The 18,356-nt window shown below is 61.4% G+C and overlaps 1 protein-coding gene across 1 annotated transcript in view; it reads left to right on the forward strand.

The window, feature by feature from the left end:
• SBF1 (SET binding factor 1) overlaps window positions 1-11,214 on the forward strand; it is an 85,241-nt gene extending 74,027 nt beyond the window's left edge. The window contains exons 26-43 of the mRNA XM_059817078.1: window positions 2,119-2,258; window positions 3,541-3,748; window positions 3,894-4,090; window positions 4,202-4,339; window positions 5,400-5,492; window positions 5,802-5,879; window positions 6,511-6,695; window positions 6,798-6,974; window positions 7,653-7,754; window positions 7,837-8,022; window positions 8,175-8,301; window positions 8,388-8,518; window positions 9,247-9,480; window positions 9,694-9,804; window positions 9,999-10,210; window positions 10,451-10,538; window positions 10,631-10,762; window positions 10,933-11,214. Coding sequence (XP_059673061.1) covers window positions 2,119-2,258; window positions 3,541-3,748; window positions 3,894-4,090; window positions 4,202-4,339; window positions 5,400-5,492; window positions 5,802-5,879; window positions 6,511-6,695; window positions 6,798-6,974; window positions 7,653-7,754; window positions 7,837-8,022; window positions 8,175-8,301; window positions 8,388-8,518; window positions 9,247-9,480; window positions 9,694-9,804; window positions 9,999-10,210; window positions 10,451-10,538; window positions 10,631-10,762; window positions 10,933-11,031 — 2,638 coding nt within the window. The 3' untranslated portion in view covers window positions 11,032-11,214. The remainder of the gene's footprint in view (window positions 1-2,118; window positions 2,259-3,540; window positions 3,749-3,893; window positions 4,091-4,201; window positions 4,340-5,399; window positions 5,493-5,801; window positions 5,880-6,510; window positions 6,696-6,797; window positions 6,975-7,652; window positions 7,755-7,836; window positions 8,023-8,174; window positions 8,302-8,387; window positions 8,519-9,246; window positions 9,481-9,693; window positions 9,805-9,998; window positions 10,211-10,450; window positions 10,539-10,630; window positions 10,763-10,932) is intronic.
• Window positions 11,215-18,356: the final 7,142 nt, after the last annotated feature.

Genomic DNA, 18,356 nt, shown 5'->3' on the forward strand with positions numbered 1-18,356 from the left:
CAGCCCACCCAGCAGAGAGCCGCTGAGCAGGGGTCACTCGAGAAAAGCCGGGGCACAGACTCCTGCGCTGGAGGTCAGGGTCCCTGAGCCTCCCTTGCTCAGACCTCTCCTTGCACAGGGTCTCCACTTGTCTTTGGGGGGGGACGTGCTGCCCGTCCGGCAGCAGTCTCCCAGCCCCACGCAGAGGACTGGTCACACTTGGGAAGCAGGGTGTTTGCTTCAGTGGCATTCCCTGCTCCGTTGCCCAGGCCAAAACAGCGCAAGCCCTGTGGAGGCATCTCACAGGAGAGGTTCCAGTGGGCACGAGAGAGCAGTCTCTGCTGTGGCGGAGGACGGGGAGCGCTGCGGGGCAGTGGCAAAGCTCTGTGCGTGGTGCTGACCTGCGGCCAGACCCTGCTCCTGCACTAGGTTAAGCAATGCTGTAGCGCTGGGGTCTGGTTGCTGCTGCGTTCGTGCTTGGTGTGCCCTGGAATCTAAGCGTCTCTCCCGTGTGTTTGTGACTCAGCTCCCAGCAGGTGACCGATATGTTCCAGGGCCTGACAGTGGGGGTCCTGTCCCTTGGGCACCTTGGCCATTCAACCACGTAAGATGCCTTCACCCTGGGCGAGAGCTTGCGAGGTGGCATTGGCTCAGGCTGCAGCCTTCACTTGCTCCCAGGGTTTCTTCTCACCTGCTCTGCATGCGACCTGGGCTGTGGGCTTGTCACTTGGGGAATGCCCTTTTCCAGGCTGCCAGTCTGACGTTCAGGTTTGGGGTGCGCGCTCTCACCATCGCAGCAGTGCAGCCTCCGGAGGCGGTCGGTCAGTCATCCCTCGTGCTCCATGGCACTCTGGTGGATCCCAGGACGTGCTGAGGGAGCTCTGCCTGTGCCACTAACCTCCAGAGACCTCTAGAGCTGCTGGGCCCAGCTCCGGGCCTGGGCATGGTCTCAGAAGTCTTGTCTGTGAACTTGCGAGATCTGCTTTGTCACCCCGTCCCCCAAATCTGCTTCCAGTGCCCCACACGATCTGCAAATCTTGCTCCTCCGCTTAGAAAGCCCTCCTGTTCCTGGCCTCCATACCTGAGCATTTGTTCAGGACAGCATTATTCCTCGGTCCCAAGGCTTTCCCTCCCTTGGTAAATGCAGGGAGCCGTTGGATTCTCTCACCGTCTGCTTTGCAAAGCAAAGCAAGCCATCTCCTAGTCTCACTTTGGCCCCCGCCCTGATAAGGTGAATTTCTGGGAATCTTTGCATCAGCGTAGCTGTTATCCTGGGTTGGACGTGGCCCCTTCCCCAGCTGATGTATGTCGCACGTCTCCTTAATATGTTCCCCTTGAGCCCAGGGGTTCACCGAGACAGTGATGAGCATGAGCTCCTGCGTATGGGCAGGCCATTCCTGCCTTCAGGAATTCCTGCCTTCTGGAGCTCTGTCGTGCAGAGCCTGTTCTGACTATGCAGCCTAATCACCCGTGGGTTTTGGAAGGTCTCCCTTCCCTGCTTTCCCCGGGCTGCCCTCGGGAGCGGCCGAACCCAGCTGCTCTGTCCCTTACGTGGCATCGAGCAGGTCACCTTCCGCAAGCTGTCTCCCCTCTGCCCAGGGAGCAGCAGCCCTGTGTCCAGGCTGGGCTGGCAACATCCCTGTGGTGGATCCCTTGGCCCCTGCCGTGAGCTGGAGCCCACCTCCTCCAGGGACAGGCCACCTCGCTGCCTGCGGGAGCGCTGATGCGGAGGTGATGGCGTTGGAGCCCGGGACAAGGCTGGCATCCCCTCGGGTCGGGAGGCTGGGGCGCCTGCTCAGCCTGGCTGCCCCGTCCAGCCTCCCCGGGCACCCGGGTCCCCCCAGGGATAGGTAAGCGCTGTAGGATCTGCATCGGGCTTGGTGCCCTCCTACGGCTGAGGAGCCAGCTCCTCCCTGCCGGGGAGCTAGCAGGTGACATCTCCCCTCCTGTGGTGACAGTGACCTTGACTCCGCACCTGTAGCTGGTGGTGAGGGATGCTCCTGTCTCTGCTTTGCTCTCGGTGTGACTGAGTGTTGGTGTCTCTAACCCTCAGCGGCTGCTCTTCTGGCCGCACCGGGCTGTGGTCATGCACGTGCGGGAGGTGGTGTCAGCTGGCCTCAACCTCTTCTCTGGTTCCAGGACACTCTCCAAAAACCTGGTGAAAAATGCCAAGAAAACAATCGGCCGCCAGTATGTGACGCGAAAGAAATACACGCCGCCCATGTGGGAGCAGCGGAGCAGCCAGCACTTCCTAGAGGACAACGAGGATGAGATCTCAGGTTGGGAGCACCCTGAGCAGGGAAGGGAGGCCGTGGGGAGCGGGGTGTTTGCTGGAGCAGGAGCATCTTTCAGCTGGGAGAGGTCTCGGCCGTCACTCTGCAGGGGAACAGGCGTGGGAGCTTCCCTGGTGCACAGGATTGCCACCATGGTCACCTCTCCCAGTTCTCGATGGTCCGCCAGCTCTCGTCTGCTGGTGGTGGCCAGTCAGCAACTCTCAACATACTTCCCATACCTAGCGAGCCCTGCGGAGAGGAGGGAGTTCTTTGGTCTGTGGCCTCAGCTCCTCAGATGAAAAGTCACAGAGTTAAGTTGCAGCAAGGCAGGTCAGGTTAGACGTGAGAAGAACTTGACTGGTTTGAGAGTAATAAAGCACTGGAAGAGACAGGAGTCCTCTGCATTGAAGATTACAGCCTTCCCAGGTGCAACGGCCTGTCAGAGAAGATGACGCGGATGGGATTTAGGGTTTCAGTGGGGAGCGGTGTCTGCGGGGACTAGTCCCTCCTGCCACGTGTGGGGCTGGTCCGACAGACTGGACATGGCTGATTTTGGATCTTTCCATCAGTTCACCGAGACGCTTTGGATTCTGCTCCTCTTGTTCACTCCTCAGTTTGTTTGCAGTGCTTTTTCAGCTCGAGGTCTGCCACAAACATTACAAGCCTCCACCGTGTCCATCATTTAAGTTATTAGCAAAAACACCAGCTGCATTCAGGCCCAGAAGAGATGCCTTTGAGATCTGTTGTTGTCCTCCAGTTCTGGCACTAGGAGCGTTAAGAAAGCCGCCTGCAACCAAGGGTTGTGTCCACCTGACAGTGATTTTGCCTGGATGGAAGTGTCCCGGGCTGAAAACCTCGCTGGAGCTGAGGTCTCGCCTGTGTTGCCCCCCTCTCCCAGGAAGCTGCTGTCCTCTGAGGGAGGAGATGAGACCAGTGTGATGGAGCAGCTCTGGACAGAGCTGTGTTGGGCTGTTTATCATCTCTCAGTGGTATCAAGTGATGTTGAAAGCATTAAAGAAATCTGCTCTAATGTCAGTACCCAGGCAGCTGACTTCCTTGTGCTTTTAACCTCACAAGTAAAGGCGTTCGCCTCAAAGCCCGGCACCCAGCCCTTTGGATGGGGCGGCTGAGCTCTCCCATCTCAGGTGAAGGTGGTGGGAGGGAGCTCCTGCCCTGTCCTGTCTCTGCTGGGTTGGGGGACGCCTCCAGCCCGGCCGTCTCCTCCAGCTGCACGTGGGACGCTGTGTCTGTGCCAAGAGCGGACCCCGATTCCCCTTTGTCTCCGCAGTGTCTGAAGAGATGGACAGAAGCACTTTGACCCCCACCACCACCATCAAACCTTCGGACAAGATGACCATCAACCACCTGGTGGAGCGAGCCTGCTGCCGCGACTACCAGCGGATGGGGCTGGGCACCCTCAGCAGCAGCCTCACCCGCTCCAAGAACGAGCCCTTCCGCATCTCCACCGTGAACCGCATGTACGCCATTTGCCGGAGGTGAGCCGCAGCGGGGCCGCAGCTGAGGAGGGGGGTCCGCAGGGTCAGGAGAGGACAGCGAGGGTCTTTCCTGGTTTGTGGGAGCTGGCGGGGGGCTGGTGCTGCGCCGTGCCGTGCTCTGCAGAGCCTCCGCTCTCTCCTGCAGCTACCCCGGCCTGCTCATCGTGCCACAGAGCATCCAGGACAACACCATCCAGCGGATCTCCCGCTGCTACCGCCAGAACCGCTTCCCCGTGGTGTGCTGGCGAAACTCCCGCACCAAGGCCGTGCTGCTGCGCTCAGGGGGGCTGCACGGCAAAGGCGTCGTGGGCCTCTTCAAGTCCCAGAACGCCCCCACCGCAGGTGCCCATCCCCTCCGCCCCTGGGCAGTGCCTGTGCCGGGAGTGGGCTGCAGACCCCTCCTCGGGTCTCGTGCCGGTGGCGGAGCGGTGATGCCCGTGGCTCTCCTCCTAGGCCCCTCGCAGACGGACTCCACCAGTCTGGAGCAGGAGAAGTACCTGCAGGCCGTGATCAACTCCATGCCGCACTACGCCGACGCCAGCGGGCGCAACACGCTCAGTGGCTTCACCTCTGCGCACATGAGCAGCTCAGGTGAGGAGCTCGATCACGGGCTGCAGCGCAGCGGGGATGCAGGAGGGCTCGTGCTCGTGTGCGCGGAGCCCCAGCCGTGGGTCGTGCTGTCCGTCCCAGAGCCTGGGCAGCCAGGTGAGCTGCTGTCGCTGGTCTCCTGCATCAGAGGAGGCAGCAGAGCCTTCCCAGCGCGCTCTCCAGAGCTCCCAGTGCCGGCTGGGCCTCCGTGGCTGGTGGTGGGGATGGGTTTTGGGAAACCCAGTGGCCCCGGACCTGCGAGCACTGGGTGCTCCAGACTGCGCATGGATCCGGGTGCTCGCTGAGGACCGGGTGGGGACAGACCCCGCTAGCTGAGATCTCGGCACCGTCTGCACCCCAGCGCAGCGGGCAGCGGTGCTCTGGGTCTGTCACGGGAAGCCTCGGTAAGTCTCTGCCTCTCTTGCTCTCTGAGCAGCCTGCCCTTTCCTGCCGGGGCAGAGCTGCCCGTCGCTGCCCCGCCACGCTCCGCTGTCATTCATCCTCTGTCCCAGCCATTCCACCCCACCATTGCTGCAGAGGTGACTGGGGGCAGAGGGACCGTGGGGGAACCCAGCCAGCGGCGCCCTGCAGCCTGGGGAGGAGAGGACTTGCCGAAAGCCCCTCGAGGCCTCTTGCCTGGCGTGGGGGAACATCCCCGAGCGGAGGCTGAAGGAGGGAGGGTCAGACCAGCGGTGGGGGGAGCAGAGGAGTGACCTGGCGTGGGGGCGAGGGATCTGCAGAGCAGGGGGCTGCCGGGCTGCGGCAGTGCCTGGGTGATCCCCCCACGGTGCGATGCGCCTGGGGCAGGGTTGGGGCAGAGCTGCGGGAGGGTCGAGCCCCCGCTTGCGCTGCTGCACCAGGTGCCTTTTTGCTGTGGCTCCATCTGGAAGGTGTTGCCCGCATGCTGGCCTCCTGGTCCCAGCCCGGGGCGCTCCTGCTTGCTGCCGCTTTCTCTCTCTGGCCCCTTCCCCTCCCTCCTGAGCAGTTGTGGGGAGGCAAGGCGGGAGGGCCCCTCTGGAGCAGCACAGCAAGGCCGAGAGCTGACGTTTTGTTGGTGCTACAGATTTCTCCGACAAGAGACAGCCTAAGCTGGGATCGCTCATGAAGCAGGTGATGGGAGGGAAGGACGATGGGCCCGGTACTATTAGCCGTGGAGGTGAGGATGTGCGAGTGAACGCTGCCTCGTGGGGGCCTCGCGAAGGCCCCCGGCTCGGGGCAGCTGTTGTAGAGTAGATGCTTCCCCTTTGCTCCCCCCGAGCTCTCTGCCGTGGGGCAGCTGCAGGGAGGGAGGGAGGGACCTGCTGCAGCACCCCAGAGCCATCTCGTTCATCCCACTCATTGCTCCAGTTGCTCTGTCCGGGTCCCCGGGCGCCTCTTCCCACCCGGCCCGTGTCTGCCCGGCGAGAGCGTGGGTCCACCTCGCCCCGGTGCCCTTGCTGAGGTTGCTTTCGTCCTGTGCTCTCAGGGCTTGGTCACAGAGCTAGGGTCATCACTCTCTCCACCCCCAAGTGCGTGTCGGCGAAGGGCCGCGAGACGCCCCGAGGTACGGTACCCCCGGCTGCCTAACCACCACCCGGGTGCTAACCTGACCGACTGACCCCACACACACACTCTCCCACCCTTCACACGACTAATGCCCCAGTAACACCCCACCTCAGCCTGCTAATGCCTCCACTGAGCATGTCGCTGGCTTGGTCCAGCTCGCGGTGCCAGCGGTAAGTACCGGGCCTGTCCCCCCGGCTGATCCCGCAACGTCCTCTCAGGTTTGCTTTAGGCTCCTTGCACATCTGCTGGTGCTTGGGTGGTGGTGGCCAGGGACAGGGTCTGGCTGGCAGGGAAGGGGCAGGTCCTGGCGGTGCGGACGCAGGCCTGGGGCAGGAGCACGGTGCGGCTGCGCAGGTGGTGGGACACGAAGCCGCCGGGGTTGGTCTCCGTATCCACCAGGCAGGAAATCCTACAGCACCCAGCAAGGAGAAGGAGCAAAAGCAAACCTGGTTCCCAACACCTTCCCAGCATGTGCTCCCAGGGCGCTGGGCTGCGGGGTGACAGCAGCTTGGCCGCTGCTTCTGTGGCGACCTGCTCATCCCCACGCCAGCCCGGCCAGGGGGACGCGGATGCCAGCGCAGCCCGTGAGCATGCCGGGGACCCCCAGCCTGACTGCCGCTGTCTTACAGGCAAGTGGGGCAGCATCCGAGGCAGCGGGCGCATGAGCAGCTACGCCCTGAACATGGAGATTGGGTCGCGCCTGGCTGGGAAAGACCTGCTGGGTGCCCAGCACAACGGCACCCCCTCGGAGGCCAGCTTCCTGCGCCAGCACCGGGCCTCGCTCTACATCATCGGGGACAAGTCACAGCTGAAGGTAACCCCGATGCCTGGCAGCAGCCTCCTCGGGGGAGGACGGGGGGGCGGTGGGTCTGCTCCGGGCGTCTCTCAGGAGGGCGCTGATTCTCTCCTCCCTCAGGGGGTGAAGCCGGACCCGCTGCAGCACTGGGAGGTGGTGCCCATCGAGGTGTTCGACGTGCGGCAGGTGAAGGCCAGCTTCAAGAAGCTGATGAAGGCCTGCGTGCCCGGCTGCCCCTCCAGTGACCCCAGCGTCACCTACTTGCGGTCCCTGGAGGAGTCTGAGTGGCTGTCCCAGGTCAGTTGTCACCCAAAGCCTGGCGGGGCCCTGGTCCGTCCCCAGGGTAGGAGTCTTTGCTGTTGGCTCTCGCTCAAGGGCACGTGCTCTTACCTCCTGACAAAGTGAGAATGGGGGTCTGGGTGCCCTCTCCAAGAGCATCACTCTGGCATGGAGTGGGGGACACTAAGGGAGCAAGGTTGGTATAAGGAACAAGGATAAAATAGCCCAGAGTACTGCTCGGTGGCTCTGGACGCGAGAGCTGCCTGTGTCCGGGGCGGCTGCCGGCTGGGGAAGCAGGGCAGGACCTGCAGGATGGCAGAAGGCTACAAAGGGCTGGGTACAAGGCAGTGCCTGCAGTAGCCAGGGTGACCCGGGTGGCTGCTGCTCTGCAGGACTGGTCCCACTGCGAAGCTGCTGTGGGACTGGACCCTCTGGCTGCTGGAAGGAGTGAGGGACCCGCAGCTCTGCTCAGGACCCACGGCTCTGCTCGTGGTGTGGTGGTTCTGCCCCGCTGGCTTTGCTGTTACAGACAAAGGGTGCTGCACAGCGTCTGAACACGGGGGTTGTGTATCGTGGCATAACCCCTGTGCTCTGCTTCGTTTGGCTCACCCGTTTCCAGGAGAAAGGGTCGCTTTGCACAACGTCCAGCAAATGAGTTTCCTGCAGCCTAGTAACTCTCGGCCTTTACGTTGGCAGATCCATAAGATCCTGCAGATTTCGGTCTTGGTGGTGGAGCTCCTGGACACCGGCTCCTCTGTGCTGGTCAGCCTGGAGGACGGCTGGGACATCACCACGCAGGTAGGAGCCCCACAGCTGCCGAACACCATGGCTGCCCCTGACCCCCTCCCCACGAGCGTCTCGAGCCCCCCTGTCCCTGCAGGTGGTCTCCTTGGTGCAGCTGCTGTCGGATCCCTACTACCGGACGCTGGAGGGCTTCCGTCTGCTTGTGGAGAAGGAGTGGCTGTCCTTCGGGCACCGCTTCAGCCACCGCGGGGCCCAGACCCTGGCTGGCCAGAGCAGCGGTTTTGCCCCCATATTCCTGCAGTTCCTGGACTGCGTACATCAGGTGAGCTCCGAGCACACCGGCTGCTGGCTCTGCACCGGCCGGGTCTCCCCGAGTACCGGGGCTGGCTGGCTTCTTGTGCAGCGGGGAACGAGTCCAGAGCCAGCCTGCAGTCTGTGGGTCCCAGGAGGTCTCACCTGTGCTGCTCCTTGCAGATCCACCTGCAGTTCCCCATGGAGTTCGAGTTCAGCCAGTACTACTTGAAGTTCCTCAGCTACCACTACATTTCCAACCGTTTCCGGACGTTCCTGCTGGACTCTGACTACGAGCGCATCGAGCTGGGTGAGGGCAGTGTGCGGGGCCCACAGCGGATGGCAGCCCGGTGCCTTGCCCTAAATAATGCCCCTTTCCCGCTCTCTTCTCCGCAGGCCTCCTTTACGAGGAGAAGGGTGAGCGGAAGAGCCAGCAGGTCTACAAGTCCATCTGGGATTACATCGACCGGCTGAACAAGAAAGCCCCCATCTTCTTCAACTACATGTATGCCCCTGAGGATGGGGAGGTGAGAGCTCTGCTCCTGCCCTGGGTCAGCCCAGCCCAGCCAAGCCCCCGCCCGGTGCCGAGGGCTCGGATGGGGCTTTCCGGGGACACCCTGGGGTCTCCTCGCCCACGTGGAGCCGAGTGAGCAGCCCTTTGTCGGCTGGACCCACGGCGTTTGCCCACCTGAGCGGTCTTGCCCGGCTGCCGCAGGGGGACCCTGGGAAGGGTGCCTGCCGCCTCGGGGGGCACGAGCAGAGTCGGGGCCCTGAGAGCTGTGTCCCCGCAGAGCAGTCGGGGGGACATAGGTGAGGCTGCAGAGGGCTGGGGCAGAGGGGGGATCCTGAGCTGGAGCTGCCAGGGTCTCGTTTTGGGCTGGGAATGTCCTTCCAGGAGAGGAAGCGGCAGCTTCTGGTGCGTGGGCTCAGCAGGTCAGCAGCTCTCTGCCGATGCGGCCAGGCTGCGGCCGAGCTGCTCAGAGCTCTCATTTGGTCTGGGCTTCGTCTCGGCCAGAGCTGGGCACAGCTCTGCCTTTCTCCAGCCCAGCTTTGCCTTTCCTGACCAGCCCGCAGCCTTCCAGCTTCAGCTGCCTCTTGTTACCGGTCAGAAAGCATTGCCCTTGGGGAAAGCTCATTGTGAAGGGACTCATTTCCCATCTGGATGGATTGTCCCTGCGGTGTAGCCAGGGACATGTCCTGCCTGGACGCTGCTGCCCTTCCTGAGCATAACCCCTGCCCCCTGCTTCTTCTGCAGGTGCTAAGGCCGTACAGCAACATTTCCAACCTGAAGATATGGGACTACTATACGGAGGAGACGCTTTCTGAGGGCCCCTCCTATGACTGGGAGCTGGTGCAGGGGCAGCCGGAGCATGTGGAGGAGGCGGATCGGCAGGACACCAGTGCCCCCCAGACCAAGCGCAAGATCATCTGGCCGTGCTATGACAACCGCAGCCGCGTGGAGCCCGACGCCATCTCCAAACTGCTGGAGGTGAGCGCAGCTGATGGCGGCATCGTCTACACGTTGCTTCTGGGTTTGGTGCTGGCCTGGGCTCCCCATGGTGTCCCCGGGGGTGGGACGCTGCCCCATGCACACAGTGGGACAGGGTTGTGGCAGGGTTGGAGTTGGTTGAGCCCCTGGGACAGGGACAGCGGTCCCAGGGCCCTTGTCCCCTCCTGGACTGGTGCTTGAATCCCCCCGCAGGAGCTGCACAACCTGGAGATGGAGCTGGGGCAGGTCCCGGAGCGCTGGAAGGACACGTGGGACAAGGTCAAGGCTTCCCAGCGCACCGAGGCGCGGCAGGAGGGCAGCCGGGTAGGTTGGGGGCTGTGTGACTGGGTGCTGAAGTAGGGGGGTCGGCTTTGCCCAAGGGTGCCCCGAGCGAAGCGGGTGTTTGCTGCTGCAGCCTGGGGTCGAGAAGGGGTGCTGGTGCTCAGCCCCCAGGCTGGGTGTGCCCGAGGGGTGTGGGACTGTCCTCCCCCTCACGGTGTGCTCTCTGCTCCCCACAGACCCCCAGCTCCTTGCTGATGTCCTCCGGCCTCTCCCACCACCGGCGCTCGCTGGGCGTATACCTGCAGGAGAGCGGTGTGGGCTCTACTCTCAACCTCAGCCTCGACAGCGACACCAGCAGCACCTCCACCCCCTCCAGCGGGAAGCAGGGCGGCCGCAAGAGCACCAGCACGCTCTACAGCCAGTTCCAGATGTCGGAGAGCGAGAACAGGCAGGCGGGGGGCTGCTGGCGGCGCTGGGAAGGGGGATCCCTCTCCAGGGAGGGGTGAAGGCATGTGGGTTCTGCAGAGCACGGATCCCCATCGCTTCTCGTCCCCGCTGACGCTGGGGTGCCACAGACCAAAGGGCCCTTTCTGCCCCTCTCCCCTTTCTGCCCCTCTCCCCTTTCCACCCCTCTCCCTTTTCCGCCCCTCTCCCTTTTCCGCCCTAACGTGCTGCCTGGCTCCCGCAGGTCCTACGAGGGATCGCTGTACAAGAAAGGAGCCTTCATGAAACCGTGGAAGCCTCGCTGGTTCGTGCTGGATAAAACCAAGCATCAGGTACTGAGGGGCAGGACGAGGGGCGGGTGGGACCCAGGGCCTGTCCTTCCCTCCCTCCCGTGAGCTGACGCGTGTGGGACCTCTCCCTGCAGCTGCGGTACTACGACAGCCGGATGGACACGGAGTGCAAAGGGGTCATTGACCTGGCCGAGGTGGAGTCCATCACCCCAGGAACCCCCACCATGGGGGCCCCCAAGACGGTGGACGAGAAAGCCTTCTTCGATGTGAGTGTGGCACAGAGCTCCACCTCAGGGAAAGGAGCTCGGCAGCCCGTGGCCCGGCCGCGGACCCCAGCCGTCTGCTCCGGCAGCACGAGGCTCCGGGGGCTGCGGTGCTGCTGGCTCGCCGGGTGCAGCTGCCCGGCCCCGCTCACCTCCTCTCTCCTCCCCTGCAGCTGAAGACGACAAAACGAGTTTACAATTTCTGCGCCCAGGATGTGCAGCTAGCCCAGCAGTGGATCGACCGCATCCAGAGCTGCTTGTCGGACGCATGAGACTGGCTCAGAGGAGCCTCTATTCCAGGCACAGAGTCTCCCGGGCCCCAGCACGTGGAGCAGAGGCAGCGCCCAGGCTCGTGTCCGAGCCGGGCTGTGACTGACTGGAGCGGAGGAGACGGCCTTCCTTCGCACCTGCCGCGGGTGTGCGGTGCTGGGGAGCCCGCGGCCACGCACCCCCCAGGCGGCAGCGGGGGCAGGATCAGTATGTTACACTATGGTAGGACTGTGTAGCGGAGGAATTCTTTGCGTTGAAGCAGGCTGGGGGTGCGGGCGGGAGCCCATCCCGCTCTGTCCTCCCAGGCCTGTCTGAGCCCTGTAATTATTACTGTGTGTCTTCTGTGCACCTCCTGCGCCGGGCGGCCCCGCTCCAGCTCTCTGCGGCAGCAGGGGTGTCGTCAGCGGCTGGAGAGGGTGCATCTCGCCTCCCCCTTACCCTGTGCTGCTGGAGAAAGCAGGAGCTGCCTGCCTGCCTCGTCCTCCCCACGGCTTGCATGTCTGCCAGAGCATCCATGGAGGGAGAACCACTCCCGCTCCCTCCTGACCTGGTGCCACTGCCCCGTAGTGCAGTAGCTGGCCTAAGCGTGCCCTGGGCTTCGCTCCCATCTTGCTGGATCCGGGGATCTGCAGCTCAGGGTGCCAGTGTTCACGAAGGACGCTTGCCTGAGCACCGGGACCATCCTGCCTGGCCGGCGTGCCCCTGGCAGCAGCGGGCAGAGCGTCCCAGCCCTTGAGCTTCGGCTGTCCCAGACTCGCACAGGAACAAATGAGCGCGGTTGCTGTCTGCCCAGGGATGGTGGCGGTTGTAGCTGCAGGTGCTGGGCTCTGTGTCTGTCACAGGAGGGGACGTAGATGTGGCTCCCTGTCCTGGCTGGGGCACAGTCTCTACCTCCAGGGTCAGGCTTACTGTTGCAGGGGGCATGTTTCCCACGGGAGGTGCCAAATGCTGCAGCCTCCTCGGTGCCCTGGTGTGGTCCCTTCCGTCCCCGTGCGTGGGGAGAGGACCAGACCGGGACCAGGGCTCCTGCTTGGCTGCAGCCAGGGCCTCTGAGGCTGAGGGTCCCTGCCTGCCGTGACGGCAGGGCTAGGACATGGCTGGGCACAGCGCTGCGGGCAGGTGCCACCCGGTCCCTTTGCACAGGTCACCCCCTGCCCTGAGCCCTCCTGCGGGAAGGAGGGGGCAGCACCCCAGAGGGCACCGCACAGCGCTGCCCTCTTCTCCCCACCACCCCGGGGCTCATCCCCTCCCCGAGCACCCCGGCCCGCCGTGCTTGTGCTCTGCCCGCGCTGTCAGGCCAAGCGTGCTGGCAGAGGGGGCTCGGCAGGAGCCCCAGGCCCCCCAGGAGGGCAGGTTCACCCTGCAGCAGCGCAGCGCTGCTGGGGGCTGCGCATCCCACCGCCCACAGCCACCTCCCTGCTTGTTGCTGTCACAGTGTCAGTGTAAGGGGGGAATCTCGGTACAGAAACGGATCCTGCAGCACCTCATCTATCCCCTGCACTGGTGTGAACGTGGCGGGGGGGGGTTGGCCCAGCTCCGTGCGAGCCGGGAAGCCCCAAGAGGCATTGCGAGGTCGCTCAGGACCCGCTGCCGTCCCGCCGCTGGACAGGAACCGGCCTCCACAGCCCTCCCTGCCCGCCGGAGCGGGGGCCGACCCTCCCGCCTCCCCGCAAGCTCGGCCAGCTCTTCTACCTGTCTTGTTTTTAAAGGAGTACAATGTTTTATTTCAGTGCAGAGATCTTTGTACAGTCTTAACCCCCAAGTTCCCGTCTTTGTTTTATTGTACAATAATGGCTGTGGCAGGTAGCTGGTGTAACATGGAGGTTTTTTGTAACTTACCTGAGCAGTTGTAGATTATTGAAGTTTCTGTACATTGTGTCAAACATACAGAGTCCTTGTATTGTATTGTGCCTAGAGGAAAAAGGTTATTATATAAAGAGAAAACTAACTGAATTTAATAAAAAAATTAATATGACACATGCCCTTTGCCTCACTGCCAAGGGTATCAGCCCCCGCTGTGCACTGGGCCAGCGCTGCAGGAACCACAGGACCCGGCCTCGGCGCCTGTCCCACGGGCCCTGGGCTGTCCCCAGCTTCGTAGGGCCGGAGCCTCAGCCAGAGGTGCTGGCACAGCACCAGGGACGTGCCTGAGCAGCGGCTGCGCTGCTCCCCGGGCTGCCCGTGGCAGACAAGGACCTTTGTCCTGTCCTGCGAGGCTGCACTGTCCTACCCCTCCTGCTTCTTCTGCCAAGTTTTACTCTTCGCCAAGGGACGCTGGTTTGACGAGTCCAGTGGCACCAAGGCGGAGCTGTGCCGGTGTGCCCGGCTGCGTTAGTCCCTGCCTGGGCTCCGGTCTGGCAGCAGCCCCTCTTCCCTGGGAAAGGTGGTGGGGCGGGTGGCAGGCTGTTACACCTCAGGCTGCACCCAGCTCCACCCCACCCTGCCTGTCCCTGCTGAGCAAACGGCCGTTCCCCGAGACCAGCAGCGGCACGACGCCGCCGGGCTGGCATCTGCCGGGAGCTGCTGATCTGGGGCACGCTGAAAACCGCCTTGCTCTGCAGCAGGGGATGGAAACAGGGTTAAAGGAAAGCTGGAAAGAAACCCAAACCCCACGGTGCTGGTTTGCAACGCCCTGCCTGCGTCTGGTTCCCTTTGAACAGCCGCCCTAACTAACTGCCTGCTTCATTAGAGGAACAGGGACTGCACGCAGTGAGCTCAAAGCTGCTCCTGGCTGCAGCCACCGGGAGAGGGACTCCTTGAAAAACCACAGGGCACAAGAGGAGGCTCCATGTTTCAGTGTCCTCACAAAGTCCTGAAAGGCCACCAGGGCCCCAGGCGAGAGGATGCCACCGGGGTGGTGCCTTCAGGCCAGCCCTGCTCCCCCCGAGTGCTGCTATCCCAGCCTCGCGCTGCAAAACCAGCACCTCTCTTCAGGGTGAAGACTTGAGGATGGGGATGGAGAGTTTCTGTCAACGCAGCTAACGCGATTCAACAAAAAGGGACCAGCCACGTACCGAGGCAAACATCCGGCAAAGCTGCTAATGGCCAAGGCCCCCTGGTCGCTGCCTGCGGTTTGCAGGCTCGCACGCCGGGCCTTGGCAAGGACTGAACCAGGGTAAGCGAAAGCACCGGCCGGGGTGGCGACATCGGTCACTTCAGCGCCTCTCCCATGAGCGGTTACAGCCCCCAGGCACCCGGCCTTTCATCCCGCATCCGCAACCCTGCCCCAGCCCCGCCACCCACGGGGACCACGTCCCTCGTACTCGGGCGGTGAGCGGTGCATTTGTAAGAGTGAAACCGCGTTTGCCTTAGAGCAGTGGCGTTGCTTTACCCATCCTCCTGCGAGACAGCGCCGGGCCAACGCCGCTTTCACCTTCTCTTCCCTTTGACGGCAACAGATGACTTGCAAACCAGCGACCCCGACCTCTGCTTTCGCCGGGGGCTGCAGGAAGCCACCCGAGCTCCTCCTCCGCCCTCCCGCCGCGGGTCCGTCACCCCTCCTGGGTGTGCGGGCAGAAGAAAGGTGCCGGTTTCTGCAGGCACCATCCCGAACGCTGCCTGCGCATCGCTGCCTGCCTGCACTCACCCCCTGCCCGCAGCCGGTGGTCGGGCCGAAGCTGGAGCACGAAGCTGGAGCGCGAAGCTGTCCCGCTCATGCGAGCAGAGGGTGGGACGCAGCACGGCGGGGGCCCAGCGTGTCCTGCAGGATGGAGGAATCCACCACTGGCACGTGAATTTTGAGCTTTTATTGATAGTTGGAATTTACAGCCTAAAACTGACAACATAGAGAGATGCAGACTTTTTTTTTTCTTTTTCTTTTTTCTTTTTTTCTTTTTTTTTCTTTTTTACAAAAACAAAAACCAAAATAACCAAAAGCCACCAGCATCAGATTTACAATATAAAAGTTTTGACAGTAGAGAGACTAAAGTACATCTGGAATTACTCAGAAAAATAAACAGGGAAAAAAGGCAGTAATTTAAAATTTGTCCCTCATATATACACATAGATACACAGACATTGCTTACAAAGACCCGGTTTCAACATTTAAGGGCAGTAGGCATCATGAGAAAAAAGGCTCCCCTATCTCATTGCACTAAATTAATTAACCCCGGTGGGCACCCCCTCCGCCACCCCTCCCCGCTTCAGAGGAAAGGCCACGCGGAGCTAGAACGGGATTTCCGCGTTCCCCGGCGCCGAGCCCCGGGGGTCCCGGGCTCGGCAAGAACCCTCCCCACCCCAGCCTCATCCATCCGCCGTTACCGGTACGGCCGCGGCGACAGCCCCAGGACACCGTTGATGCAGGCAAGTGTTTCTTATTGCTATACAGAGTGCCTCTTACCTATCAGCCATCGGTTCATGGGTTGGGTTTTTTTTGGAAAGGCATCGATCCAGCCCCTGGCGCTCGCTTTTCCAGCCAGGCCACCCGAGCGCCTGCACGTGCGACCTGCCCCCTCAGGGAGGAACAGCGGCTGGACTTCCCGACAGCGCTCCACAGGTCACCGGCAGATTTTCAGGGAAACTCGGCTCTCGGGACACCGCAACAAAACGACTGGATTTTTAGAAGAGCAGAGAAAAGCAGGTGCAGAGCTACGCTGAAAATCTGGGCTCACGTTTGGGTACCGAGCACGGCAAAATCCAGCTCTCAAACACATTAATGCCCCATCCCCACCCCGCGGTGCCTTCCCCAGCTCGGACCGGTGGGTTTGAAGGATCCCCTGTTCTCAGGGGCGCAGGGAGGTTTCCCCTCGCACCCTGGACTTCAGCTCTACCCTGGCTGCGACACAGGGGCTGCAGCGGTGGCCGTCTCCACCGTCTTCCCCCGCAACGGGCGGCTGCAGGAACGAGGAAAGCCCAGGCGCAGGGCATGGCCGCGGGCACCCCGGGCCGGTCACGCACCCTCCCCGGCCGGAGCTCCGCTCCCTTTAGGAGATGCCTGGATGGACCCGCCAGCTCCCAGGCTCCGACCAGCATCGCTGCAGTCACTACAGCCTCCCAGTTCTCCTGGAGATAAGCAATCCTTTAAAAAAAACCCAAAACTCTTTTCGTTTATTTTTAGTTTAAAGAAGCATTTTGGGTCCTTTAGCCTAAGGTGGTAACTGGTGGGTTTTCTAGGGCGGACAGGCCTTAAATAAGTGGTTTGTGCTAACAGTCAAAAAGCCGAACGTTTCCAATCGCCTCAAGTCTAAACTGCAGCCTAACGCCAAACAGCAAAGAAACCGATGGAGGTTACGGAAAAGCCCCGGAGAAGCAACTCCAGAAGCTCCAAGTCAACAGACTGTGGACCAAGATAAGGTGGCAAAGAATATTTAATGTTCTGATTGCTTTAAATATGCGAAGTGCAAATTAACTGGTTAAACGACGGCGTCCTGTCGGGTTAGGAAAATCAGCGCCTAAAAAGGAAGTTTGTCTGTCTCGAGCAGATACACCCTATAGTAAAAAATATCATTAGAACCATGGGCATTCCAATGTGCAATAATACGTATTACCCGCTCCATGTATATACATACGTGTATGCATGTATACACGTACACACACGCGTATATATATGTGAGACGACGGTCTTAAGCACTGCCAAACCGATCTAGTGCCAGTACGCGGGTTGTGTTAAAGCAAAGGTTTACAAAATACCAGATCAAGAAAAAGGTTTCTATAAAACTTTACATTGCAACTGAAGCTGCTCATCTAAAGCTTGAACACCGTCGAACCCCGGGTTGGACACAAAAGGCAAAGACAGAATCAGACAAGGAACGGAAGTTAAACATCACGGACCTTCCTTTCCACGAGCCTCACCGCCAACAATGCCGAGGTGAAAACCACCCTCGAGCACCTTTTCAGTCGGAGAAGACCTGCCTAGAGAAAATGGCAACAAGTATAAAGTCGTATTTTATCCCCAGCAGAAAGAACCCTCACGAGTCACTTCGTTCTCAGGCCTCAGCCCAGCGGAAGCGAGGCCCCGGCGAATCCTGCCCCCCCCGAAACCTGCCTCCCTGTGCCCAGTACCTTGGAGTTTTTTAATTTGTACCAATGATTAAGCCGTTTTAGAAGGTGCGCGCTTGCTAATCAAGAAGTTGTATGCAAACCCAAAAGTTCTGAGAAAAATAGGTTTAAGATGAATTTAGAAATATATATATATATATATATAAATAGTCCCTATATACATTAACAACTGAAGATGAAGAGCGGAGGAAGGAATAAAGAGCCAAGGACACGCGGACCCAGCACGCCCCGGCCAGCAGCTCCTTCCACCAAACCCTCACCCCGCCCGGGACCCGATCCTGCCCGTCCTGCAGCCGCCCGCCAGCGCAGCCCTCATCCCAGCAACTTCCGCCTCGCAAATGAAACCGCCTTTTCTTTCCCTGGGCACCACCTCCGGCACGCAGAGAGGAGAGCCGGTGCTCCGAGGAGAACTTATAAAAACACACAAACAGTATTTCAGGCACAGCAAGTGAGTGGAAGTGTATTTCTCGCATCTAAATCTGCTCTTTAAATGACCAACAAGGTAGAAGAAATTAGTTTTTTCCTTGAAATCCCAATAATTCTTTTAATCGCAAGGTCTCTTCTGTTCTCTTCTCATGCTCCGAGCCCGCAAGTCCTGGGTTGCTTACGTCCTCGGCCAAGCAGGAACCCAACAGGAGAAGTTACCACTCCCATGGATGCTGTGAAAATACCTCAAGCGGGGCGGGGATGGTCAAGTATTATTTACAAACTGGCCCAAAGTCCGTCTGCACCCACCGGCTGCCAGGTCTCCGGGCTGCTCCGACACCCCTGCAGCGCCCGCCCCGACGCAACGTCCTGCCGCTCTCCCCGCGCGCCTTCGTGGACCCAAACCAGGCAGCGAGCTCAGCCCGCCCCAGGGCCAGCCTAGCCCAACACCATCTTTGCTTCCCGGTCCAGTCCCAAGGGCGGATCACGGACCTCCGCAAGGCACCGCTGCAGCCCCGCAGCAACGCCCTGCAGGAGAGGCGGACGCTCCTCTGCCCTGCGCTCAGGAGCCGCTCCATCACCAGGGCTCCTTGCCTGCGCCGGCTCCACCAACACGGGGCCGGGTCCCGGATCGCCAGCCCGGCCAAGCCCAAGGCGTTTCCCGACCCAGGGGAGCCCCTCGGCTGCCCCCGGCCACAGCCGGCAGCGGGGAGGCGGAACGCGCGCGCGCTTCCCGCCTGCCTCCGAGGGCTGCGCGGGGAGGACGCAGGACGACGACAGCAGGTTTTTACTGCGTCGGGACTCCCGACCCAAGCTGCGAGCTCACAATCCGGTAATTAGAGGCCAGCAACGTTTCTGCTGCCGGGCGTCTCGCGGGTCGGGCCAGCTAAGGGCCACGGACGAG

Source organism: Gavia stellata, chromosome 4 (assembly GCF_030936135.1).
Source record: "Gavia stellata isolate bGavSte3 chromosome 4, bGavSte3.hap2, whole genome shotgun sequence".
Classification (NCBI taxonomy): domain Eukaryota; kingdom Metazoa; phylum Chordata; class Aves; order Gaviiformes; family Gaviidae; genus Gavia; species Gavia stellata.